General features: G+C 49.1%; 1 protein-coding gene across 3 annotated transcripts in view; it reads left to right on the top strand.

Annotated features, from left to right (window-relative positions):
• TRNAU1AP (tRNA selenocysteine 1 associated protein 1) overlaps nucleotides 1-27,598 on the top strand; it is a 29,796-nt gene extending 2,198 nt beyond the window's left edge. For all 3 annotated transcript variants that reach the window (XM_004025307.5, XM_063701140.1, XM_019013793.4), the window contains exons 3-9: nucleotides 9,347-9,446; nucleotides 10,060-10,112; nucleotides 13,407-13,538; nucleotides 16,160-16,279; nucleotides 20,044-20,206; nucleotides 20,735-20,768; nucleotides 27,321-27,598. In XM_004025307.5, coding sequence (XP_004025356.1) covers nucleotides 9,347-9,446; nucleotides 10,060-10,112; nucleotides 13,407-13,538; nucleotides 16,160-16,279; nucleotides 20,044-20,206; nucleotides 20,735-20,768; nucleotides 27,321-27,457 — 739 coding nt within the window. In that variant the 3' untranslated portion in view covers nucleotides 27,458-27,598. The remainder of the gene's footprint in view (nucleotides 1-9,346; nucleotides 9,447-10,059; nucleotides 10,113-13,406; nucleotides 13,539-16,159; nucleotides 16,280-20,043; nucleotides 20,207-20,734; nucleotides 20,769-27,320) is intronic.
• Nucleotides 27,599-27,706: the final 108 nt, after the last annotated feature.

Below are 27,706 nucleotides of genomic sequence, written 5' to 3'. Positions count from 1 at the left end.
AGATCGCGCCATTGCACTCCAGCCTGGGCAATAAGAGCGAAACTCCATCTCAAAAAAAAAAAAAAAAAAAATTATCTGTGGAGATACTACTGTGTTCTACTGTTATACATTCCTGGCTGAAATAATCCAGATATAGCCCCTGCTCATGGAGTTTACTACATTCTAGTGGGGAATGAGACAATAAATAAGTAAACATAACCAAATGGGTAATATTTTCAGATAGAGGTGCTCTATTGCCTCCATTTTCTTCTTTCTCTTTGAGGTCTTAGTTTTCCTTAGGGAATTATCAATTTGTCAGTGTGTTTATCAAGCAGTCACTCTTTTTTTTTTTTTTTTTGAGACGGAGTCTCGCTCTGTCACTACCCAGGCTGGAGTGCAGTGGCGCGATCTTGGCTCACTGAAAGCTCCGTCTCCTGGGTTCACGCCATTCTCCAAGCAGCCACTCTTTTCTCGGTACTCTACTACATGTGGCTTGCTAAAACATCAAATGGTTTAAAAATAGAGATGAGACATTTGAAAGATACTTTGTGTATTCAGAACCCCATTACCTAGGAAAAGATTTTTCTGACTGGTAGATCATGCCCACCTAAATATTTCTCTTCTTGCTCTTCTAAGCAGAAAACCCCAGATAATCAGCTACTGGTATGAAAATTCATTCTGTAACCTTTCTCCTTTTTTTTTCTTTTTTTTTTTTTTTTTGAGACGGAGTCTTGCTCTGTGGCCCAGGCTGGTGTGCAGTGGCACGATCTCGGCTCACTGCAAGCTCCACCTCCTGGGTTCAAGCCATTCTCCTGCCTCAGCCTCCCAAGTAGCTGGGACTACAGGCGCCCGCCACCACGCCAGGCTAATTTTTTCTATTTTTAGTAGAGATGGGGTTTCACCGTGTTAGCCAGATGGTCTCAATCTCATGACCTCGTGATCCGCCTGCCTTGGCCTCCCAAAGTGCTGGTATTACAGGCGTGAGCCACCGTGCCCGGCCCCTTTCTACTTTTTAAAACACTGGCATAGGCTGGGCACGGTAGCTCACACTTGTAATCCCAGCACTTTGGGAGGCTGAGGTGGGCAGATCACTTGAGGTCAGGAATTTGAGAACAGCCTGGACAACAGGGTGAAACCTTGTCTCTACTAAAAAAATACAAAGATTAGCCAGGTGTGGTGAGACACACCTGTAGTTCCAACTACTTGAGAGGCTGAGGAAGGAGAATCGTTTGAACCCAGGAGGTGGAGGTTGCAGTGAGCCGAGATTGTGCCACTGTGCTCCAGCCTGGGTGACAGAGGGAGACTTTGTCACAAAAATAAATAAGTAAAACACTGGCATAGATTCTCACATTTTAATCTTTTTTTTTTTTTTTTTTCTGAGGCATAGTCTCCCTCTGTTGCCCAGGCTGAAGTGCAATGGCACAATCTTGGCTCACTGCAACCTCCGCCTCCTGGGTTTAAGCCCTTCTCCTCTCTCAGCCTCCTGAGTAGCTGGGATTACAAGCACCTGCCACCACGCCCAGCTCATTTTTTTTGTTTTTTGAGACGGAGTCTCGCTCTGTCACCCAGGCAGGAGTGCAGTGGTGCGATCTCAGCTCACTGCAACCTCTGCCTCCTGGGTTCAAGCGATTCTCCTGCCTCAGCCTCCTGAGTAGGTGGGACTACAGCCGTGTGCCACCACATCCAGCTAATTTTTTGTATTTTTAGTAGAGATGGGATTTCACTGTGTTAGCCAGGATGGTCTCAATCTTCTGACCTCTGCCTGCCTCAGCCTCCCAAAGTGCTGAGATTACAGGCGTGAGCCACTGTGCCCGGCCTAATTTTTTCTATTTTTAGTATAGATGGGATTTCACTGTGTTGGCCAGGGTAGCCTCGAACTCCTGACCTTAGTTGATCTGTCCGCCTCGACCTCCCAAAGTGCTGGATTACAGGCATGAGCCACTGGGACCAACCTTACTGTTTATTGAAATAAGATATGGGCCGGGCACAGTGGCTCACACCTGTAATCCCAGCACTTTGGGAGGCCGAGGCAGGCGGATCACGAGGTCAGGAGATCGAGACCATCCTGGCTAACACAGTGAAACCCCGTCTCTACTAAAAATACAAAAAAATTAGCCAGGCATGGTGGCGGGCGCCTGTAGTCCCAGCTACTCGGGAGGCTGAGGCAGGAGAATGGCGTGAACCCGGGAGGTGGAGCTTGCCGTGAGCGGAGATCACACCACTGCACTCCAGCCTGGGTGACAAAGTGAGACTCTGTCTCAAAAAAAAGAAAAGAAATAAGATATGGAACTCTTGTTTCTTACATGTTTCTTTTTTTTTTTTTTTTTTTTTACTTTGAGACAGAGTTTCGCTCTTGTCACCCAGGCTATATTACATATTATTTTTCCTTGGGTCTTATCTTTTCTCCTTTTCTATAATCTTGGTGTTTTGTTTTGTTTTCTTTTGAGACAGAGTCTCACTCTGTCACCAGGCAGGAGTGCAGTGGCGCAATCTTAACTCACTGCAATCTGCACCTTTCGGGTTCAAGCCGTTCTCCTGCCTCAGCCTCCCGAGTAGCTAGGACTACAGGCACATACCACCACGCCCAGCTAATTTTTGTATTCTTATTACAGACAGGGTTTCACCATGTTGGCCAGGATAGTCTCGATCTCTTGACCTCGTGATCCACCCACCTTGGCCTCCCAAAGTGCTGGGATTACAGGCGTGAGCCACCGCTCCCGGCCAACACCCAGCTAATTTTTTTTTTTTTGGTTTGAGGCAGAGTCTCTGTCTGTCTGAGTGCAGTGGAATGATCTCGACTCACTGCAACCTCCACCTCCCAAATTCAAGCAGTTCTCCTGCCTCAGCCTCCCGAGTAGCTGGGATTACAGTCATGCGCCACTATGCCTGGCTAATTTTTGTATTTTTTTTTTTTGTTTAGTAGAGACAGGGTTTCACCATGTTGGTCAGAACTCCTGACCTCCTGATCCACCCGCCTTGGCCTCCCAACATGTTGGAATTACAGGTGTGAGCCACTGTGCCCAGCCTGCCCTGCTAATTTTTGTATTTTTTTTTTTTTTTTTTTGAGATGGAGTCTGGCTGTGTTGCCAGGCTGGAGTGCAGTGGCGTGATCTTGGCTCACTGCAACCTCTCCCTCCGGGTTCAAGCAATTCTTGTGCCTCAGCCTCCCGAGTAGCTGGGATTACAGGCACACACCACCCCACCCAGCTAATTTTCGTATATTTTTTTTTTTGTTTTTTTGTTTTTGAGACCCAGTCTCACTGTGTCATCCAGGCTGGAGTGCAGTGGTGCGATCTCAGCTCACTGCAACTTCCGCCTCCCGCGTTCAGGCAATTTTCCTGCCTCAGGCTCCCGAGTAGCTGGGACTACAGGCACACACCACTACGCCCGACTAATTTTTTTTTTTTTGAGATGGAGTCTCATTCTGTCGCCCGGGCTGGAGTGCAGTGGCGTGATCTCTGCTCACTGCAAGCTCTGCCTCCTGGGTTCACGCCATTCTCCTGCCTCAGCCTCCCTAGTAGCTGGGACTATAGGCGCCCGCCACCACGCCTGGCTAATTTTTTTGTATTTTTAGTAGAGATGGGGTTTCACTGTGTTAGCCAGTATGGTCTCAGTCTCCTGACCTCGTGATCTGCCCGCCTCGGCCTCCCAAAGTGCTGGGATTACAGGCCTGAGCCACCACGCCCGGCCTGTTTGTTTGTTTTTTTTTACAGGGTTTCACTTTGTCACCCAGGCTGGAGTTTAGTTGCATGAACATGGCTAACTGCAGCCTTCAACTTCTGGGCTCAGGCTATTCTCCTGCCTCACCCATCCAAGTAGCTGGGACTACAGGTGCATGCCAGCATACCCAGCTAATTTTTGTATTTTTTGTAGAGGTGGTGTTTTTCCATCTTGCCAAGGCTCATCTTTTTATTGGTGATAGCTTTATAGGGTGATGTTAAGAAAAATCTGACATTTTTGAGTATAAATCTCTTAGGTTGTCATATTCTCTTACTTATGTTTCTTAGTGACTCTTTCTTTTTTTTTTTTTTTTTTTTTTTTAATTGATCATTCTTGGGTGTTTCTCGCAGAGGGGGATTTGGTAGGGTTACAGGACAATAGTGGAGGGAAGGTCAGCAGATAAGCAAGTGAACAAAGTTCTCTGGTTTCCCTAGGCAGAGGACCCTGCGGCCTTCCGCAGTGTTTGTGTCCCTGGGTACTTGAGATTAGGGAGTGGTGATGGCTCTTAACGAGCATGCTGCCTTCAAGCATCTGTTTAACAAAGCACATCTTGCACCGCCCTTAATCCATTCAACCCTGAGTGGATACAGCACATGTTTCAGAGAGCACAGGGTTGGGGGTAGGGTCACAGATCAACAGGATCCCAAGGCAGAAGAATTTTTTCTTAGTACAGAACAAAATGAAAAGTCTCCCATGTCTACCTCTTTCTACACAGACACGGCAACCATCCGATTTCCCAATCTTTTCCCCACCTTTCCCCCCTTTCCATTCCACAAAACCGCCATTGTCATCATGACCCGTTCTCAATGAGCTGTTGGGTACACCTCCAAGCCGGGGTGGTGGCCGGGCAGAGGGGCTCCTCACTTCCCAGTAGGGGCGGCCGGGCAGAGGTGCCCCTCACCTCCCGGACGGGGCGGCTGGCCGGGCAGGGGGCTGACCCCCCCCACCTCCCTCCTGGTCGGGGCGGCTGGCCGGGCAGAGGGGCTCCTCACTTCCCAGTAGGGGCGGCCGGGCAGAGGCGCCCCTCACCTCCCGGATGGGGCAGCTGGCCAGGCGGGGGGCCGAACCCCCACCTCCCTCCCGGACAGGGCGGCAGGCTGGGCAGTGGGCTGACCCCCCCACCTCCCTCCCGGACGGGGCGGCTGGCCAGGCGGGGGGCTGACCCCCCACCTCCCTCCCGGACAGGGCGGCAGGCTGGGCGGTGGGCTGACCCCCCCACCTCCCTCCCGGACGGGGCGGCTGGCTGGGCTGAGGGGCTCCTCACTTCCCAGTAGGGGCGGCCGGGCAGAGGCGCCCCTCACCTCCTGGACGGGGCGGCTGGCCAGGCGGGGGGTTGACCCCCCCACCTCCCTTCCGGACGGGGTGGCTGGCCGGGCGGGGGGCCGAACCCCCACCTCCCTCCCGGACAGGGCGGCAGGCTGGGCGGTGGGCTAACCCCCCACCTCCCTCCCGGACGGGGCGGCTGGCCGGGCGGGGGGCTGACCCCCCCACCTCCCTCCTGGACGGGTTGGCTGGCCGGGCGGGGGGCTGATCCCTCCACCTCCCTCCCGGACGGGGTGGCTGGCCGGGTGGGGGGCTGACCCCCCCACCTCCCTCCCGGACGAGGTGGCTGCCGGGCGGAGACGCTCCTCACTTCCCAGACGGAGTGGCTGCTGGGCGGAGGGGCTCCTCACTTCTCGGGCGGGGCGGCTGCCGGGCGGAGGGGCTCCTCACTTCTCAGACGGGGCGGTTGCCAGGCAGAGGGTCTCCTCACTTCTCAGACGGGGCGGCCGGGCAGAGACGCTCCTCACATCCCGGACTGGGCGGCAGGGCAGAGGTGCTCCCCACATCTCAGACGATGGGCGGCCGGGCAGAGAGGCTCCTCACTTCCCAGATGTGATGGCGGCCGGGAAGAGGCGCTCCTTGTTTCCTAGATGGGATGGCGGCCGGGGAGAGACGCTCCTCACTTTCCAGACTGGGCAGCCAGGCAGAGGGGCTCCTCACATCCCGGACGATGGGCGGCCAGGCGGAGACGCTCCTCACTTCCCAGAAGGGGCGGCAGCCGGGCAGAGGCTGCAATCTCGGCACTTTGGGAGGCCAAGGCAGGCGGCTGGGAGGTGGTTGTAGCGGGCCGAGATCACGCCACTGCACTCCAGCCTGGGCACCATTGAGCACTGAGTTAACCAGACTCTGTCTGCAATCCCGGCACCTCGGGAGGCCGAGGCTGGCAGATCACTCGCGGTTAGGAGCTGGAGACCAGCCCAGCCAACACAGCGAAACCCCGTCTCCACCAAAAAAATACGAAGACCAGTCAGGCGGGGCGGTGCGCGCCTGCAATCGCAGGCACTCGGCAGGCTGAGGCAGGAGAATCAGGCAGGGAGGTTGCAGTGAGCTGAGATGGCAGCAGTACCGTCCAGCTTCGGCTGGGCATCAGAGGGAGACCGTGGAAAGAGGGGAGAGGGGAGAGGGGAGAGGGCCTTAGTGACTCTTTCAAAGATAGAATGCTCAGAATCTCACAGACACCCCCTGGTTAGGTACAATCCATCGGGTTTTTTTGAGACTCTGTCTCAAAAAAAAAAAAAAGATTTAAAAAAACCATATTTATCTATATTTACTAGATGAATTTTTTTTTTTTTTGAGATGGAGTTTCGCTCTCGTTGCCTAGGCTGGAGTGCAATGGCGCGATCTCGCCTTACCGCAACCTCCGCCTCCCGGGTTCAAGCGATTCTCCTGCCTCAGCCTCCATAGTAGCTGGGATTACAGGCATGTGCCACCACACCTGGCTAATTTTGTATTTTTAGTAGAGATGGTGTTTCTCCATATTGGTCAGGTTGGTCTCGAACTCCCGACCTCAGGTGATCCGCCCACCTCAGCCTCCCAAAGTGCTGGGATTACAGGCATGAGCCACTGCACCTGGCCTTTTTGTTTGTTTGTTTGTTTTGAGATGGAGTCTTGCTCTGTCACCCAGGCTGGAGTGCAGTGGTGTGCTCAGCTCACTGCAAGCTCCTCCTGGGTTCACACCATTCTCCTGCCTCAGCCTTCCAAGTAGCTGGGACTACAGGTGCCCGCCACCACACCTGGCTAATTTTTTTTGTATTTTTTAGTAGAGACGGGGTTCACCGTGTTAGCCAGGATGGTCTCGATCTCCTGACCTCATGATCCACCTGCCTCGGCCTCCCAAAGTGCTGGGATTACAGGTGTGAGCCACCGCGTCTGGCCAATAATTTCTTTTCCTGAGCCTATGAAAGTAAATTGCAGGATGGGCATGGTGGCTCACGCCTGCAATTCCAGCAGTTTGGGAGGTGGAGTCGTGTGGATCACCTTAGGTCAGGAATTCAAGACCAGCCTGGCCAACGTGGTGAAACCCCATCTCTACTGAAAATACGAAAATTAGCCAGGCATGGTGGGGGGGCGCCTGTAGTCCCAGCTACTCAGTAGGCTGAGGGAGGAGGATCGCCTGCACCTGGGAGGCGGAGGTTGCAGTGAGCCAATATTGTACTGCTACACTCCAGCCTGGGTGATAGAGCGCATTGTGTCCCTTCACTGCTAAGTATCTTTGTGATCTTGCCAGAAACTGGACGTTTTCTTCTTTTTTTTTTTTTTTGAGACGGAGTCTTGCGCTCTGTCGCCCAGGCTGGAGTGCAATTGCGCAATCTCGGCTCACTGCAGGCTCTGACTCTCACTGCAAGCTCCGCCTCCTGGGTTCATGCCATTTTCCTGCCTCAGCCTCCCGCGTAGTTGGGACTACAGGCGCCCGCCACCACGCCCACCTAATTTTTTGTGTTTTTAGTAGAGACGAGGTTTCACTATGTTAGCAACGATGGTCTTGATCTCCTGGCCTCGTGATCTGCCTGCCTCGGCCTCCCAAAGTGCTAGGATGACAGGCGTGAGCCACCGTGCCCGGCGAAACTGGACATTTTCTTACACAACCACAATGCTTATATCACACTAACAAAATTATCAGTGATTCTCTAATACCATATCATAGCAGGTCTACATTTAAATTTTTATACTTGTCCCCACAATATTGATAGTTTTTCATTTATTAGTGAATTATAATTCAATCCAGGAACCTGCATTGCATTTAGTTCTTCTGAGTCTCTTTTATTTTTATTTATTTTTTATTTTTTTGAGACAGAGTCTTGCTCTGTCGCCCAGGCTGGAGTGCAGTGGCGCGATCTCGGCTCACTGCAGCCTCCGCCTCCCGGGTTCAAGCAATTCTCCTGCCTCAGCCTCCCGAGTAGCTGGAACTACAGGCGTCTGCCACCATGCCTGGCTAATTTTTTGAGTCTCTTTTAATGTATAAAAGCCAACCTCTTTCTTTCCTCATACTATTTAACTTTTTAAGGAGGTAAGACTAGTTGTCTTTATAAGAGCCTATATTCTGAGGCCAGGTGCGGTAGCTCATGCCTGTAATCCTAACACTTTGAGAGGCCAAGGCGGGCAGATCACCTGAGGTCGGGAGTTCAAGACCAGCCTGACCAATATGGAGAAACCCCATCTCTACTAAAAATACAAAATTAGCTGGGCATGGTGGCGCATGCCTGTAATTCCAGCTACTTGGGAGGCTGAGGCAGGAGAATCGCTTGAATCTGGGAGGTGGAGGCAGGAGAATCGCTTGAACCCAGGAGGTGGAGGTTGCAGTGAGCCAAGATTGCGTCATTGCACTCCAGCCTGGGCAACAAGAGCAAAACTCAGTCTCAGAAAAAAAAAACAGATCATACATTCTGCATTCATTTGTTTACTTGTGGTGTTTTGCATAGTCTATCTCTAAAATTTCCTGGAACTGGTTATTAGATCTAAAGTCTTGATGGGATTGCATAATACAATTTTGACAAGAGTATTCACACATGATAAAATGCATAAATGAAGGTTTACTAAATGAGTCTGGGGCCAGGTGCCTTGGCTCATGCCTGTAATCCCGGAACTTTGGGAGGCTGAAGTGGATCTCCTGAGGTCAGGAGTTCAAGATCAGCCTGGCCAACATGGCAAAATCCCATCTCTACTAAAAATACAAAAATTAGCCAGGCATGGTGGTGGGTACCTGTAATTCCAAGTGTTCATGAGGCTGAGGCAGGATAATTGCTTGAACCTGAGAGGCAGAGGTTATAGTGAGCTGAGATCGAGATGATATCCGTCTCATAAATAAATACAGATAAACGAATCTTGGACTGGCCCAGATGGGCAATCCTTATATTCAGGTTTGTAAATTAGGTCTGAGCTGGGGTATGGAAGGGAACAAAAACAGTGTTGGCTCAGATTAGAAAAACTTTTCTTTCTCCCTTCAAGGCCAAGACCCATCTTGAGCCTTTTTTTTTTTTTTTTTTTTTTTAAACAGTCTCAAACCAGCCTGTTGCTCAGGCTGGAGCAGTATGGCATGATCTCCGCTCACTGCAACCTCCACCTCCTGGGTTACAGCAATTCTCCTGCCTCAGCCTCCCGAGTAAGCTGGGACTACAGGTGTGCGCCACCATGCCCAGCCAATTTTTGTATTTTTAGTAGAGATGGTGTTTCAGCATGTTGGCCAGGCTGGTCTCCTGACCTTCAGTGATCCGCCTGCCTTGGCCTCCCAAACTGTTGGGATTATATGCGTGAGCCATCACGCCTGGCCTCATCTTGAGCCATTTTATCTTTAACCATTTTCTTTCTCTATTTGCTTTTTTTCCAGGATCCCAGCTGGCTACTGCTTTGTAGAATTTGCAGATTTGGCCACAGCTGAGAAGTGTTTGCATAAAATTAATGGGAAACCCCTTCCAGGAGCCACACCTGTAAGGACATTTAGATAATGATGATGTTGCCATTATTATTGTCATTGCTTACTACCATCTATCGAATCCCTACTGTATACTTATTTTATTTAATCCTATAACAACCCTTTACAGTAGGCATTGTTATCTTTGTAGGCCCAGGAAACTGAAGCTCAGGGAATTGAAATAACTTGCCCAAGGCAACACAGGTAGTAAATGGCAGAGCCAGGATTCAGACTGAAGATTGGTTGCCTCCCAAATCCATGCGTTTCCATTCTGCATTGCTGCCTCCCATAACCGAAGACTTGAAACTCTAGACCTCTTGCCTGATTGGGAAACTAGAATAGGCTGGCAGCAGCAAGGACACATTTCAAGAGAGTTGCATTCTGCTCTTCCCACAGTTACTTAGCTTACAGCTGCACCAGCTGGCACACCTGGGCTCATAGAACCATGGAGCTGGCAGTGCCCTTAGCGGTCATCCGTGCAACCCCCTCATTTTATACAGGAGAAAAAGCTGAGGCTTAGAGAGGGGGAGATGTTTTGGCCAAGGTAATTTATTTCAGTTTTTTTCAAATATTGTTCAACTCTTGAAACACCTTTCTCTGTTTTAGTTTGTTTGTTTTTCAACTTCCAGGCGAAACGTTTTAAACTGAACTATGCCACTTATGGGAAACAACCAGATAACAGGTAGGTACAAAGTCATGTCTAGACAGACATAAGATGTGTTACTGTGCCTGTCACTGCCATATAGGAGGAGGGGAGCCGGTTTGGCTGCACTTGGTCCCCTCCTGAAGGACGACGCTCTTCTCCCTTCCTTGCTGGTGGACCTTCCTGGTGTGCTTCATGCAAGACCCTGGCTTTTCTGTATTTGGTCCCTGCCCCTGGCTTCCTACCCTGCTACTCCTCACAGTATTGAAGTTTTATTCAATAAGAATTGCCTTGTTAGCCAGGCGCAGTGGCTTACGCCTGTAATCCCAGCACTTTGGGAGGCCGAAACAGGCAGATTGCCTGAGCCTAGGAGTTCAAGAATAGCCTGGGCAACATGGCAAAACCCTGTCTCTACAAAAAAAATACAAAAATGGCCGGGTGTGTGGCTCACGCCTGTAATCCCAGCACTTTGGGAGGCCGAGGCAGGCGGATCACAAGGTCAGGAGATCAAGACCATCCTGGCTAACAAGGTGAAACCCCGTCTCTACTAAAAATACAAAAAATTAGCCGGGCGTGGTGGTGGTGGGCGCCTGTAGTCCCAGCTGCTCAGGAGGCTGAGGCAGGAGGCTCACCTGAGCCCAGGGAGGGCTACAATGATCAAGGCTACTGTGAGCCATGATCGTGCCACTGCACTCCAGCCTGGGCAACAGAGTGAGACCGTGTCTTAAAAAAGAAACCCAATGAATTGACCTGTTATAGCAACATAAATTGATTGGAATTTCAGGTTGCCATTTGAAAGCATTAAAACGGTGTACCAAAAGCTTAAAAAACATTTATATGCATTAACCCTATAATTCTACTTTTCAGTATTTATTCATGGACATGTGCAAAGATTAGCCTCAGATGTATTCATTGAAGTATTGTGTATAATAGCTAAAGTTGGAGAAAACCCAAATAACCTAATAGTAGGAAAGTGATTAAATTATGGTCATTAGTTAGGATGCGGTATATCCACTGACAAATCGTTGCAGTATACTGACATGTCAAGATATTGGCAATATGTTGAAAGTGAAAAAAATTACTAGAAACAAAATACGATGGATCGTATTTATGAACATTTAGAAGAAAAGCCACAAGAAAAGACAAAAGTATACATATCAAAGCATTTATTGTAATTGTCTTCAAGTGGTTGAGTTATAGCAATTTTATTTTTCTTTGCACTTTTGTGTTTTTTTTTTTTTTTGGAGACGGAGTCTCACTCTGTTGCCCAGGCTGGCGTGCAGTGGCACGATCTCTGCTCACTGCAAGCTCCGCCTCCCGGGTTCATGCCGTTCTCCTGCCTCACCCTCCCGAGTAGCTGGGACTACAGGTGCCTGCCACCACGCCTGGCTAAATGTTTTGTATTTTTAGTAGAGACAGGGTTTCACCGTGTTAGCCAGGATGGTCTCGATCTCCTGACCTCGTGATCTGCCCACCTCAGCCTCCCGAAGTGCTGGGATTACAGGCGTGAGCCATCGTGCCTGGAGTGTGCTTTTGTGTATTCTTTTTTTTTTTTGAGATGGAGTCTCACTCTGTTGCCCAAGCTGGAGTGCAGTGGCATGATCTTGGCTCACTGCAATCTTTGCTGCCTGGGTCCAAGCAATTCTCCTGCCTCAGCCTCCCGAGTAGCTGGGATTACAGGCACCTGCCAATGAGCCCAGCTAATTTTTATATTTTTAGTAGAGATGGGGTTTCACCATCTTGGTCAGGCTGGTTTTGAACTCTTGACCTTGTGATCCACCTGCTTCGGTCTCCCAAAGTGCTGGGATTAGAGGCGTGAGCCACTGCGCCTGGCCTTGTGTATTCTTATTATACAAGGAATATGTATCATACTTGAAATAAGATAATAACAAAGGTAGGCCGGGTGCGGTGGCTCACGCCTGTAATCCCAGCACTTTGGGAGGCTGAGACGGCAGATCACAAGGTCAGGAGTTTGAGGCCAGCCTGACCAACATAGAGAAACCCCGTCTCTACTAAAAGTACAAAAATTGGCTGGGTGTGGTGGCTTGCACCTGTAATCCCGGCAGTTTGGGAGGCTGAGGAGGGTGGATCACCTGCGGTCGGGAGTTCGAGATCAGCCTGGCCAACATGGTGAAACCCCGTCTCTACTAAAAATACAAAAAATTAGTTGGGCATAGTGGCGGGCACCTGTAATCCCAGCTACTCGGGAGGCTGAGGCAGGAGAATCGCTTGAACCTGAGAAGCAGAGGTTGCAGTGAGCTGAGATTGCGCCACTTCACTCCAGCTTGGGGGACAGAGCAAGACTCCGTCTCAAAAAAAAAAAAAAAAGGAAATTAGCTGGGTGTAGTGGCATGTGCCTGTAGTCCCAGCCACTTGGGCGGCTGAGGCAAGAGAATCGCTTAAACCCAGAAGGCAGAGGTTGCAGTGAGCCGAGATCACGCCACTGCACTCCAGCCTAGGTGACAGAGTGATACTGCATTTCAACAAAAAGAAAAAAAAAATAACAAAGGTTTGTGTGTTCATTTATTTTTTTAATAGAATTGACCTCCTATAACAGGAGTTGGTAAACTTTGGCCTGATTTGTATCACCCACAAGCTCGCAGTGGTTTAAGAGGTTGGGTATGGTAGCTCACACCTGTAATCCCAGCACTTTGGGAGGCTGAGGCAGGTGGATCATTTGAGGTCAGGAATTTGAGACCAGCGTGGCCAACTTGGCGAAACCCCGTCTCTGCTAAAAATACAAAAGATTAGCTGGGCGTGGTGGTGTGCACCTGTTATCCCAGCTGCTCGGCAGGCTAAGGTGTGAGAATCACTTGAACCTGGGAGACAGAAGTTGAAGTGACCCCAGATCACACCACTGCACTCCAGCCTGGGCAACGAGCAAAACTCCATCTCAGAAAAAAAGATTGGAGATTTAATTTTTGCTAGGCTTTACGTCCTTAGAAGATAAGAACTAGTTCTTTTTTTTCTGTCTTTTAACATTTATGTTTAAAATATACAAGGAATGCAGAATGCATTATTATGCAGTTTTTATGCAGTTTTATCTTCTGAGTGCCTTAGATGCACTTCTGACCCCATCCACACATCTGCACTCATGTAATACTTGAAGTCAGACAAGTTCTGTGGAGTGGGTGAGGGATTTGGGGCAGGGACTATTTCCATAACTCTTCTGCCAGGACTGCTCTAATGAAACAAAGTAGGGGCTGGTTAAGTAGACCCATCAAATATTTTCCTTAAGGGGCCTGGGAGAGGTTTACCTGGAATATGCAAAAGAGCTCTTCAGAGCAGAGGTTTTGGTCTTTGCCTCTGAATCTTCTTGTTCTCTCTCCTCAGCCCTGAGTATTCCCTCTTTGTGGGGGACCTGACCCCGGACGTGGATGATGGCATGCTGTATGAATTCTTCGTCAAAGTCTACCCCTCCTGTCGGGGAGGCAAGGTGGTTTTGGACCAGACAGGCGTGTCTAAGTAAGGCCTTACTTGTTACTGATGCTTAACTGTGTTAGTTTCAGCATTTCTCTCTTGAGTGGAGGTGTTTTAGAAAGGCCCTGCAGCATGGCGATTAAGACCACAAGCTCTGGAGCCAAACTGCCTGGTTCAAATCCCAGCTCCAATACAGGTGAGGGAGAATGCCAGTATTGTAGAATTTAGGCTCCGTGACCCTTACAGCCCCATCTGTAAAATGGAGCTGATTAATAATAGCTGCTTGTAGGGTTGATGTAAGGATTAAAGGATATAATATAAGTAAGTCACATTTGAAATGCTTTATAGGTGTTTGCTGTTTTGCTTGTTATTGTTACTGAGCCTTTCAGTGTAGTTAGAAGTGTTCCACTTCAGGCTGGGCGTGGTGGCTCATGCCTGTAATCCTAAAACTTTGAGAGGCCCAGGTGGGTGGATTGCGTGAGCTTAGGAGTTTGAGACCAGCCCGGGCAACACAGTGAAATGCCGTCTCTATTAAAATACAAAAAATTAGCCAGGTGTGGTGGTGTGCACCTGTAGTCCCAGCTACTTGGGAGGCTGAGGTAGGATAATTGCTTGAACCTGGAAGGCGGAGGTTGCAATGAGCCAAGATTGTGCCACTGCACTCCAGACTGTGCAACAGAGCCAGACTCTGTCTCCATAAAAAAAAAAAAAGTTGGCCCGGCATGGTGGCTCACACCTGTAATCCCAGCACTTTGGGAGGCTGAGGTGGATGGATCACCTGAGGTCAGGAGTTTGAAACCAGCCTGGCTAACATGGCAAAACCCCGTCTCTACTAAAAAAATACAAAAGTTAGCCGGGCATGGTGGCACGCACCTGCAGTCCCAGCTACTTGGGAGGCTGAGGCAGAATTGCTTGAATCCGGGAGGCGGAGGTTGCAGTGAGCTGAGATCACGCAACTGTGCTCCAGCCTGGGTAACAGAGCAAGATTCCGTCTCAAATAAAAAAAAAAAAGAAAAAGAAAAAATGGAAATCGAAGAACCTCAAGAAAGGCTCATTCTTGGTCAGTATGGTAGTTATATGCTCAGGCTTTGAGAGTGCAACAGGTGTGGCTTTGAATCGTGCTTCTGCCATGACTTTGGGCAAGTTGTTAAATCTCACTGAACTGGTTACCTCTTCAGTAAATGTGGATACCACTTTCATGGAATTATTAGACAGTTTGATGAGATCACCCTGAGAAAATGCTCAGCACAGGCTGGGTGTGGTGGCTCACGCCTGTAATCCCAGCGCTGCAGGAGACAGAGGCGGGCGGATCACCTGAGGTCAGGAGTTCAAGACCAGCCTGGCCAACATGGTGAAACCCTGTCTTTACTAAAAATACAAAAATTAACCAGGCATGATGGTGCGTGCCTGTAGTCACAGCTGCTCGGGAGGCTGAAGCAGGAGAATCGCTTCAACCTGGGACGTGGAGGTTGCAATGAGCCGAGATCGTGCCAGTGCATTCCAGCCTGGGAGACAGCGAGACTCCATCTCAAAAAAAAAAAGAAGAAGAGCCGGGCATGGTGGCTGACACTTGTAATCCCAGCACTGTGGGAGGCTGAAGCAGATGGATCACCTGAGGTCAGGAGTTCGAGACCAGTGTGGCCAACATAGCGAAACCCAGGTCTCTACTTTAAAAAAAATACAGGCCAGGCGTGGTGGCTCATGCCTGTAATCCCAGCACTTTGGGAGGCCGAGGCGGGTGGATCATGAGGTCAGAAGATCGAGACCATCCTGGCTAACACGGTGAAACCCTGTCTCTACTAAAAAAATAAAATACAAAAAATCAGCCGGGCCTAGTGGTGGGTGCCTGTAGTCCCAGCTACTCTGGAGGCTGAGGCAGGAGAATGGCGTGAACATGGGAGGCGGAGCTTGCAGTGAGCCGAGATGCACCACTGCACTCCAGCCTGGGCAATACAGTGAGACTCCGTCTCAAAAAAAAAAAAAGAAAATTAGCTGCGTGTGGTGGTGGGCACCTGTAACCCCAGCTACTAGGGAGGCTGAGGCAGGAGAATTGCTTGAACCCAGAAAGCAGAGGTTGCAGTGAGCTGAGATCACGCCATTGCACTCCAGCCTGGGCAACAAGAGTGAAACTCCATCTCAAAAAAAAAAAGAGAGAAAATGCTCTGCGCAGTGCTAGGGAAATAAATATTTATTAAATGTTAGCTTGCATTAATTTATCCCCCTGCTAGAATTTGAGCTCAGGAGAGCAGGAACGTTGTCTTTCTCTGACTGCTGCATCCTGTGCGTAGCACAGTGCCTGACATACAGGGCAGACTGTAAATATTTGCTGAATTTTCTTCTATGAGTTACTTTCCAGCAGGGTATCTGGGAAGCTCCTATTTGGGAATGTTCCCCAGGGGTGAAGGTGTCGAGGAGGATGGTGAACTGAATGTGGGAATTCCTGCAGATCTTAGAATCGTTTGTACTTGGATCTTGACACTATGTGGACACCTGTTGATGGGACTCTCCTTTCTTCCTCTAGTTTAATGGACTCTCTCTCTTTCTCTTCTCAGCCTCTTTTCCTTTCTACATTCCTGCCCACCTTCTTATCCTTACTTCTTTTTCATGTGTCCATTCTTAGACTTTCATCACATTTGTGATCTAAATTGTATATTTTTTTCATGCAGGGGTTATGGTTTTGTGAAATTCACAGATGAACTGGAACAGAAGCGAGCCCTGACGGAGTGCCAGGGAGCAGTGGGACTGGGGTCTAAGCCTGTGCGGCTGAGCGTGGCAATCCCTAAAGCGTGAGTCCTGCAGGGAAGGTAGAAAGACTCTAGACTCCCCGCCAGACACTCTTCTTTTGTTTGCTGAGAATCAGGGCATCCATACGCTGGATGGGAGGCTGAAGGGGATCCAATTCAAGTCACAAGTACTGAATGCCTGCTGTTTGCCAGGCTTTGGGTGCTGGGGTTGAACTAGCCCCACTCCTGCAGAAACTTACAGTTGGGGATAGAGTATGATTTGGAAAGGCTGATGTATTCAGACATTACTGGTGACAGCATTGGAAAAGCTGTTTGGCTGTCCATACCTGATGTCCCTGTTCTTTGCCCAGTAGTCCCATTGTTGGGAACTTATTCATAGAATTAATAAGATTTGAATAAAGGGGAAAAAATTACTTCCAGTTTTAGCCTTATTTATATTAATGAAACTACAGCCCTCCTGTGAGTGTTCCATGCTGTGGGAATGGATAAGAATTAGTATTCCAGACACTTGGCCGGGTGCAGTGGCTCACACCTGTAACCCCAGGACTTTGGGAGGCTGAGGTGGGCAGATCACCTGAGGTCAGTACTTCGAGACCAGCCTGGCCAACATGGCAAAACCTCATCTCTACTAAAAATACAAAAATTAGCCAGTCATGGTGGTGCATGCCTGTAGTCCCAACAACTCGGGAGGCTGAGGCAGGAGAATCGCTTGAACCTGGGTGGCGGAGGTTGCAGTGAGTCGAGATGGCATCAGTGCACTCTGGCCTGGGCAACGGAGCAAGACTCCATCTCAAATAAAAAAGAAAAATATTCCAGACACTCTACAGAACATTATATACTTCACTATTACACCTGTCATGCTAGGTAGAAAATCTTCTTTCCTTACAACTCCAAACTTTTCTCTGAATGGGATTTTTTGTTTGTTTTTTCCCTGAGTCAGGATCTCAAAGTCACCCAGGCTGGAGATCATGTCTCACTGCAGCCTCGACTTCCCCAGGCTTGGGATCCTCCCATCTCAGCCTCCTGATTAGCTGGTACTACAGGTGCACACCACCATGCTAGGCAAATTTTTGTGTTTTTTGTAGAGATAGGGTCTTGCTTTGTTGCCCAGGCTGGTTTCGAATTCCTGGGCTCAAGCAATCTGCCCACCTTGGCCTACAAAAGTGTTGGGATTACAAGCATAAGCCATTGTGCCTGGCCAGATCTTTTATCCTTTAGCCAAATTAATGATTTTCAGTTGGAGTGATTTTGCCTCCCAGAGGACATTGACAACATCTGGAGACATTTTTGGTTATCACAACCAAGGATGTACTAATGGCACCTATTGGGTATCGGCCAAGGATACTGTTAAACATCCTGCAATTCATCGGACAGCCTCCCACCCCTCCATGTCAATAGATCCAGGGCTGAGAAACTCTACCCTAAGAGTAGAACTATTTTTTTTTTTTTTTTTTTGAGATGGTGTCTTGCTCTTTTGCCCATGCTGGAATGCAGTGGCGTGATCTTGACTCACTTCAGCTTCCACCTCCCAGGTTCAAGCGATTCTCCTGCCTCAGCCTCCCGAGTAGCTGGGACTACAGGCATGTGCCACCAAGCCCAGCTAATTTTTGTATTTTTAGTAGAGACAGGGTTTCACATGTTGACCAGGCTGGTCTTGAACTTCTGACCTCAGGTGATCTGCCTGCCTTGGCCTCTCAAAGTGCTGGGATTACAGGCATGAGCCACTGCACCCAGCCAAATAGCCATGTTTTTGAAAGCAATGATTTAGGGGTTCTTTATGGTTTAACTGTGTTTAATACATTGAAGATCAGGCTTAGTGACTTCTCCCAAAAATGTTATTTGTTGTAAATAAATTATTATATAAAAACATTAAATTAGCTGGGCTTGGTGTGCTCCTCTAGTCCCAGCTGCTCTGGTGGCTGAAGTGGGAGAATTGATTGAGCCTAGGAGTTCAAGGTTACAATGAGCTATGATCACTCCACTGCACTCCAGCCCAGGCAACAGAGTGAGACCGTGTCTCTTAAAAAACAAAATAGGCTGGGCGTGGTGGCTCATGCCTGTAATCCCAGCACTTTGGGAGGCTGAGGTGGGTGGATCACAAGGTCAGGAGATTGAGACCATCCTTGCTAACATGGTGAAACCCCGTCTCTACTAAAAATACAAAAAATTAGCCAGGCGTGGTGGCGGGCACCTGTAATCCCAGCTACTCAGAGAGACTGAGGCAGGAGAATGGCATGAACCCGGGAGGCAGAGCTTGCAGTGAGCCGAGATTGTGCCACTGCACTCCAGCCTGGGTGACAGTGCGAGACTCTGTCTCAAAAAAAAAAAAAAAAGGCCAGGTGCAGTGGCTCACGCCTGTAATCCCAGCACTTTGGGAGGCCGAGGTGGGCAGATCACGAGGTCAGGAGATTGAGACCATCCTGGCTAACATGGTGAAACCCCGTCTCTACTAAAAATACAAAAAAAAAAAAAAAAAAAATTAGCCGGGCGTGGTGGTGGGCGCCTATAGACCCAGCTACTCGGGAGACTGAGGCAGGAGAATGGCGTGAACCCAGGAGGCGGAGGTTGCAGTGAGCCAAGATCGCGCCGCTGCACTCCAGCCCGGGCGACAGAGCAAGACTCTGTCTCAAAACAACAACAACAAAAAAAACGAAAACAAAAGGCGGGGTGCTGTGGCTCACGCCTGTAATCCCAACACTTTGGGAGGCTGAGTTGGGTGGATCACTTGAGGCCAGGAGTTCAAGACCACCCTGGCCAACATGGTGAAACCCCATTTCTGCTAAAAGTACAAACATTAGCTGGGTCTCCTAGGATCAAGTGATTCTCCTTCCTTAGCCTCCCAAGTGGCTGGGATTATAGGCGTGAGCTACCATGTCTGTCTCTTTTCTTTTTTTTTTTGAAACAGAGTTTCACTTTTATTGCCCAGACTGGAGTCCAGTGGCACAATCTAGGCTCATTGCAACCTCTGTCTCCCAGGTTCAAGTGATTCTCCTGCCTCAGCCTCACAAGCAGCTGGGATTGCGGGCGCGCCATCCCACCCAGCTAATTTTTTGTATTTTTAGTAGAGATGGGGTTTCACCATGTTGTCCAGGCTAGTCTTGGAACTCCTGACCTCAGGTGACCCACCTGCCTTCGCCTCCCAAAGTGTTGGGATTACAGGCGTGAGCCACCGCGCCCAGCCCTTTTTTTTTTGTTTTTTTTTAAACAGGATATCCTTTTGCCAGTGCTGACATAGTTTGTTAAGAGAGACAAACCTATCCATTAAAATCTCCTGTATTAAAAGCATGGTCTCTGGAGCCATACTCTCATATTAGCTGTGTGACTTTGGACAGATTACTTAACCTCTCTGTTCCTCAGTTTCCTTATCTGTAAAATAGGAATAATGATACACTTATTGCATATGGTTGTTTTGAGGATTAAAAGAGTTAATTGGTGGCCGGGCTCCCAGCACTTTGGGAGGCTGAGGCAGGCGGATCACGAGGTCAGGAGATCGAGACCAGCCTGGCTAACATGGTGAAACCCTGTCTCTACTGAAAATACAAAAAATTAGCCAGGCGTGGTGGCACACACCTGTAGTCCCAGCTACTCAGGAGGCTGAGGCAGGAGAATCGCTTGAACCCGGGAGGCGCAGGTTGCAGTGAGCCGAGATTGCGCCCCTGTACTCCAGCCTAGGCAACAGAGCAAGACTGTCTCAAGAAAAAAAAAAAAGTTAATCGGTATAAAGCACTTAAAATAGTCTCTGGCCACATAGGCAGTGTTACGGAAATGTTTGCTTACACTTATTTTTGTTTCTGTCTTCATTTAAGGAGCCGTGTAAAGCCAGTGGAATATAGTCAGATGTACAGTTATAGCTACAACCAGTATTATCAGCAGTACCAGAACTACTATGCTCAGTGGGGCTATGACCAGAACACAGGCAGCTACAGCTACAGTTACCCCCAGTATGGCTATACCCAGAGCACCATGCAGGTAACCATGACTTGGCAAGACTGGTCCCCTTGGGTTGTGTTTCTCCTCTAGAAACAGGTCATTCTCTAGGATGGGATTGGTAAGGACAGGGGCTTGGGCTTCAGAAAAAATAGGGAAAGTTGAAGCAGTCCAGTTCCTCTTGTTAAAAATAAGCCATTGTGGGTAGGGCCTAGTGGCTCACACCTGTAATCCTAGCACTTTGAGAGGCCGAGGCAGGTAGATCACCTGAGGTCAGGAGTTCAAAACCAGCCTGGCCAACATGGTGAAACCCTGTCTCTACTAAAAATACAAAAAATTAGCTGGGCATAGTGGCAGGCGCCTATAATCCCAGCTGCTCAGGAGACTGAGGCAGGAGAATCGCTTGAAACTGGGATGCGGGTGTTGCAGTGAGCCGAGATCACACCACTACACTCTAGTCTGGGTGACAGAGCTAGACTCCACCTCAAAAAAAATAAAAAGTATAAGCCACTGTGGTCCTGGGCCGGGATTTCACCATGCCCCTAACCCACATCTCTGGTCTCTTGGCAGACGTATGAAGAAGTTGGAGATGATGCATTGGAAGGTAAGGGTTCATACGTTCCTTACTCTGTCAGCCATTATCAGGTGACTGCTGTGGCTGGCACTGTGCTCTCAGCTAGAGGGAAGACAAGATAAATTCTGCTCTGGAAGAACTTACATTCTGGTTAGAGAGCCAGACAAATATGTAATTATGGTAAGATGTGTCGAGTGTTACCAGAGGTGTAAGTGTAGATCCCAGAGAGCCTGGGACAGGCAGCTCTAGGAGAGCCCATCACCCCCTTGACATGTGGCATTCTATCCTGGTATGTGGGCCTCTAACGATAATACTGTTACCCTTTTTTTTTTTTTTTGAGATGGAGTTTCACTCTTGTTGCCCAGGCTGGAGTGCAATGGCATGATCTCAGTTCACCGCAACCTCCACCTCCCAGGTTCAAGCAATTCTCCTGCCTCAGCCTCCCGAGTAGCTGGGATTACGGGCATGCACCACCATGCCCAGCTAATTATTTTGTATTTTTAGTAGAGACAGAGTTTCTCCATGTTGGCTTGGCCGGTCTCAAACTCTCAGCCTTAGGTGATCCGCCCACCTCAGCCTCCCAAAGTGCTGGGATTACAGGCATGAGCCACTGTGCCTGGCCGATAATACTGTTACCTTTTATTTGACTGTTTGTAAAATTCATTTTTTTATTTTATTTTTTTTCTGTTTTTCAATATATTTTAAATGACGTATTTTCGTGATTTTTAAGTCATCGTTAGGATGGAAAATTTGGAAAATATAGTAAAGTATGGGCCAGGCGCGGTGGCTCACGCCTCTAATCCCAGCACTTTGGGAGGCCGAGGCAGGTGGATCGTGAGGTCAGGAGATCGAGACCATCTTGGCTAACACAGTGAAACCCCATCTCTACTAAAAAATAGAAAAAATTAGCCGGGCGTGGTGGTGGGCGCCAGTAGTCCCAGCTACTCGGGAGGCTGAGGCAGGAGAATGGCGTGAACCCGGGAGGCAGAGCTTGCAGTGAGCCGAGATCGCACCAATGCACTCCAGCCTGGGAGACAGAGCGAGACTCCGTCTCAAAAAAAAAAAAAAAAAAGAAAATATAGTAAAGTATAATGAAACTGAAAATCACCCCATATCCTACTACAACATAGTAATAGCCATTATTAATTTTTTCTTTCTTTTTTTTTTTTTTTTTTGAGGCAGAGTCTTGCTGTGTCACCCAGACTGGAATGCAGTGGCGCAATCTCAGCTCACTGCAAGCCTGCCTCCCAGGTGCAAGTGATTCTCCTGTCTCAGCCTCCCGAGGAGCTGGGATTTCAGGCACATGCCACCACGCCCAGCTAATTTTTGTATTCTTAGTAGAGACGGGGTTTCACCATCTTGGCCAGGCTAGTCTCAAACTTGACCTCGTGATCCGCCTGCCTCGGCCTCCCAAAGTGCTGGGATTACAGGGGTGAGCCACCGTGCCCAGCCTATTATTAATTTTTTAATTAAAAATATTTAAGCCTTGCACGGTGGCTCACCCCTGTAATCCCAGCCCTTTGGGAGGCCAGGGAGGGTGAATCATGAGGTTAAGAGATCGAGACCATCTTGGCCTACATGGTGAAACCCCGTCTCTACTAAAAATACAAAAATTGCCAGGCGCGGTGGCTCACCCCTGTACTCCCAGCACTTTGGGAAGCCACGGCGGGAGGATCACCTAAGGTCGGAAGTTCTAGACCAGCCTGGCCAACATGGTGAAATTCTGCCGGTACTAAAAATACAAAAATTAGCCAGGCGTGGTGTTGCGCACCTATAATCTCAGCTCCTCAGGAGGCTGAGGCAGGAGAATCGCTTGAACCCAGGAGGCGGAAGTTGCAGTGAGTCGAGATCATACCACTGTACTCCAGCCTGGGCGACAGAGCAAGACTCTGTCTCAAAAATATATATATATATACAAAAATTAGCTGGGCATGGTGGCGCACACCTGTAGTCCCAGCTACTCGGGAGGCTGAGGCAGGGGAATCGCTTGAACCTAGGAGGTGGAGGTTGCAGTGAACCGAGATGGCGCCACTGCACTCCAGCCTGGCGACAGAGCGAGACTCCGTCTCAAAAAAAAAAAAAAAAACAGGCCGGCACGGTGGCTCACGCCTGTAATCCTAGCACTTTGGGAGGCTGAGGCAGGCAGATTCTCTGAGCTCAGGAGTTCGAGACTGGCCTGGGCAACATGGTGAAACCCCGTCTTTACTAAAATACAAAAGAAATTAACCAGGCGTGGCTGCGTGCGCCTGTAGTCCCAGCTACTCTGGAGGCTAAGGCAAGAGAATTGCTTGAACTCAGGAGGCAGAGGTTCCAGTGAGCTGAGATTGCGCCACTGCACTCCAGCACTCCAGCCTGGCTGACAGAGCGAGACTCTGTCACTACCAAAAAAAAAAAAAAATTTATTGGGCCAAGTACAGTGGCTCATGCCTATAATTCCAGCACTTTGGGAAGCCTAAGTGGGCAAATCACCTGAAGTCAGGAGTTTGAGACCACCCTGGCTAACACTGTAAAACCCGGTCTCTACTAAGAATACAAAATTAGCCAGGCATGGCCAGGCGCGATGGCTCACGCCTGTAATCCTAGCACTTTGGGAGGCCAAGGCGGGCAGATCACAAGGTCAGGAGTTTGAGACCACCCTGGCTAACACAGTGAAACCCCATCTTTACTAAAAATAAAAAAGATTTAGCTGGGTGTGGTGGCGGGCGCCCGTAGTCCCAGCTACTCAGGAGGCTGAGGCAGGAGAATGACGTGAACCTGGGAGGCAGAGCTTCCAGTGAGCCGAGATCGCGCCACTGCACTCCAGCCTGGGCAACAGTGCAAGACTCCGTCTCAAAAAAAAAAAAAAAAAAAAAAATTATCCAGGCATGGTGGCCCATGCCTGTAATTCCAGCTCTTTGGGAGGCTGAAGCAGGAGACTCACTTGAACCCGGGAGGTGGAGGTTTCGGTGAGCCAAGAATGCTCCATTGCAGTCCATCCTGGGTGACAAGAGTGAAACTCCGTCTCAAAAAAAAAAAAAAAAAAAGGTATTTACTGGCTAGGCACGGTGGCTAAAGCCTGTAAGGTCTTTGGAAGGCCAACATGGGTTGGAGGATGGCTTGAGCCTAGAACTTTGAGATCAGCCTGGGCAACATAACAAGACCCCATCTCTTTTTTTTTTTTTTTTTTGGGAGACGGAGTCTTGCTCTGTCACCCAGGCTGGAGTGCAGTGGTGCAGTCTCCAATCTCAGCTCATTGCAACCTCCGCCTTCCAGGTTCAAGTGATTCTCCTGCCTCAGCCTCCTGAGTAGCTGGGATTACAGGCATGCACCACCACGCTCGGCTAATTTTTGTATTTTTAGTAGAGACAGGGTTTCAGCATGTTGGCCAGGCTGGTTTCGAACTCCTGACCTCAGGTGATCCTCCCGCCTCAGCCTCCCAAAGTGCTTTGATTACAGGCATGAGCCACCGTGCCTGGCCAAGTATTTATAATTTTCACTGAATTTCACAGAAGAAAAAGGAAAGAAAAACTGAAAGCCAAGCATGGTGGCCTGTGGTTCCAGCTACTTGGGGGAGCCTGAGGCAGGAGGATTGCTTGGGCCCAGGAGGTTGAGGCCTCAGTGAGCTGTGACTACAGTTGTGCCCCACCATACCTGGCTATTTTTTTCTATTTTTTTGTAGAGGCAGGGTTTCACCATGTTGCCCAGGCTGGTCTTGAACTCCTAGGTTCAAGTGATCTGCCCATCTCGGCCTTCCAAAGTGCTGGCATTATAGGCATGAGCCACTGCTCCTGGCCAAAACTTTTTTTGAGGTACAAAAAGACTCAAAGTTTGAAATCTGTTTTGAGGATTCTTCTTCAAGAGAAAGTCATAGGGAAAATGTTTTCTGTCAAGAAAATGTTCGTTAAAGGAAACAGATCCCTTTTAGGGCATGAACAAACTTGTCTAGTTCATAACATTTTAAAGCACTTTCTTGTGTCCTCTCATGTGATGCCAACTGTAGTGACCTTGTGGGGTGGGCTGGGAAGGACACAGGAGCTCCACTTCACAGATGGGAAACTAGTGGCTCGGAAAGCCCAAGTGATCTGCTGAGGGTCACGCAGTGTGGGACAAAGTCAGGACAGTCCGGCCTTTTTATACTCAAGTCTCTAGTTGTTTCCCCCTGGGAGACATTGCCTTCTTTCTAGAGATAATTAGCCTCATAATATCCATAGATTAAGTCCTTAGAATTTTCCAATCTCTTTTTAATCCTTTTTTTTTGTTTTCTTTTTCTTGAGATAGAGTCTTGCTCTGTCACCAGGCTGGAGTTCAGTGGCACTATCTCGACCCACTGTAACCTCTGCCTCGCAGGTTCAAGCGATTCCCCTGCCTCATCCTCCTGAGTAGCTGGGACTACAGATGCGCGCCACCACGCCCAGCTAATTTTTGTGTTTTTAGTAAAGATGGGGTTTCACCATGTTGGCCATGATGGTCTCGATCTTTTGACCTCATGATCCGCCCGCCTCTGCCTCCCAATGCTGGGATTACAGGTGTGAACCACTGCGCCAGGCCCAATGTTTTTTTTTTTTTTTTTTTTTTTTTTTTGAGACGGCGTCTCACTTTTGTTGCCCAGGCTGGAGTGCAGTGGCGCGATCTCAGCTCACTGCAACCTCCGCCTCCTGGGTTCAAGTGATTCTTCTGCCTCAGCCTCCCGAGTAGCTGGGATTACAGGCATGCGCCATCATGCCCAGCTAATTTTTTTTCTTTTTTTGAGACGGAGTCTTGCTCTGTCGCCCAGGCTGGAGTGCAGTGGCGCAATCTCGCATGCCCAGCTAATTTTCTATTTCTATTTTTCTAACCCCATAAAGATGGGGTTTCTATGTTGGTCAGGCTGGTCTCAAACTTCTGACCTCAGGTGGTCCGCCCACCTTGGCCTCCCAAAGTGCTGGGATTATAGGCTTGAGCCACCGCGCCTGGCTTTTTTTTTTTTTTTTTTTTTTTTTTTGAGATAGAGTCTTTGCTCTGTCACCAGGCTGGAGTGCAGTGGTGCCATCTCTGTTCACTGCAACCTCTGCCTCCCGGGTTCAGGTGATTCTCCTGCCTCAGCCTCCCGAGTAGCTGGGACTACAGGCGTGCACTGCCATACCCGGCTAATTTTTTGTATTTGAGTAGAGACGGGGTTTCACCATGTTGCCCAGGATGGTCTCAATCCCTTGACCTTGTGATCTGCCCACCTCGGCCTCCCAAAGTGCTGGGTTTACAGGCATGAGCCACAGTGCCCAGCTTTTTTTTTTTTTTTTTGAGACAGAGTCTCACTTTGTTGCCCAGACTTGAGATCAGTGATGTGAACATGCCTCACTGCAGCCTTGACCTCCTAGGCTCAAGTGATCCTCCTGCCTCAGCCTCCCTAGTAGCTGGCACTACAGACACATGTCACCATGCCCAGCTAATTTTTTTTTTTTTTGAGATGGCATCTTGCTCTGTTGCCCAGGCTGGAGTGCAATGGTGTGATCTCGGCCCACTGCAACCTCCGCCTCCCGGGTTCAAGCGATTCTCCTGCCTCAGCCTCCCGAGTAGCTGGGACTACAGGTGCCCGCCACCACGCCCAGCTAATTTTTCTATTTTTAGTAGAGACGGGGTTTCACCATGTTGGCCAGGATGGTCTCGATCTTTTGACCTTGTGATCCGCCTGCCTTGGCCTCCCAAAGTGCTGGGATTACAGGCGTGAGCCACCGCGCCCGGCCGAGATGGGGTTTTGCTCTTGTTGCCCAGGCTGGAATGCAATGGTGCCATCTCGGCTCACCGCAACCTCCGCCTCCTGGGTTCAAGCAATTCTCCTGCTTCAGCCTCCCGAGTAGTTGGGATTATAGGCATGTGCCACCATGCCCGGCTCATTTTGTATTTTTAGTAGAGATGGGGTTTCTCCATGTTGGTCAGGCTGGTCTTGAACTCCCGACCTCTGGTGATCTGCCCACCTCGACCTGCTGAAGTGCTGGGATTATGGGCATGAGCCACTGTGCAGAAAAAGTTTTTAATAGTATTTTACCACCAGGGACAGTGGCTCATGCCTGTAATCTTAGTACTTTGGGAGGCCAAGGCGGGAGGATCACTTTAACCTAAGAGTTCAAGGCTGCTGTGAGCTGTAAGTGTGCCACTGTACTCTAGCCTGTGTGACAGAGCAAGACCCTTTCTCTAAAGTACATATACACACACATACATACATACAGGACTTGGCCTTTCAGCTCCTATATTTGACTGTAGTTCTTCCACTATGCACTTATTGTCAGTTCTTGAGATGATGCTCTGGACTTAATAACTTTGATCAGACCTTCTAAACCCAAATTTGAAGTGAGGACCAGACCAGAAAATCTAGGATACATGATGGCTAGAGACACAGGTGTAGCTTTTAATAGATGCAGGCTAACAGCTGCCATTTTCCCATTCTCTAGATACATTATCCTATTTTCATCTTCCCCAGAACCCTGCAAGGCAGTGGTTTCACTTCCTAAAAGAAACTGGCAGGATAGGGACCTTACCGTAGAACAGAGTTCTGGGAGAAGGGAACTGAACCAGGTCCCTTGCAGCTGTCCCTAGACTTCCCTGACCCCATCCTTGCTTGCTTTCCAGACCCCATGCCACAGCTGGATGTGACTGAGGCCAACAAGGAGTTCATGGAACAGAGTGAGGAGCTGTATGATGCTCTGATGGACTGTCACTGGCAGCCCCTGGACACAGTGTCTTCAGAGATCCCTGCCATGATGTAGCCAGGCCAAAGGACAAGCCAGGCTGCATGATGTGAGGGAGATGAGAGACTCCTTTTTAAAAATTGTGAAACCTTTTTGGAAATATGATTTGTAAGATTTTAATAATGACTGTTTCTGGAGATCATGAATGTTTCTACAACACTGCTGCATTCATTTGACCGTTTGAGTTTGAAGACCAAGGGAACAACTTTTAAACAAGATTCAAATTGGTTTCCTTCACAGGAATCCTTTGTCCAGGTAGTTATCCAC

Source organism: Gorilla gorilla, chromosome 1, assembly GCF_029281585.2.
Source record: "Gorilla gorilla gorilla isolate KB3781 chromosome 1, NHGRI_mGorGor1-v2.1_pri, whole genome shotgun sequence".
Taxonomy (NCBI): domain Eukaryota; kingdom Metazoa; phylum Chordata; class Mammalia; order Primates; family Hominidae; genus Gorilla; species Gorilla gorilla.
This window is presented reverse-complemented; position numbering and strand designations above follow the sequence as displayed.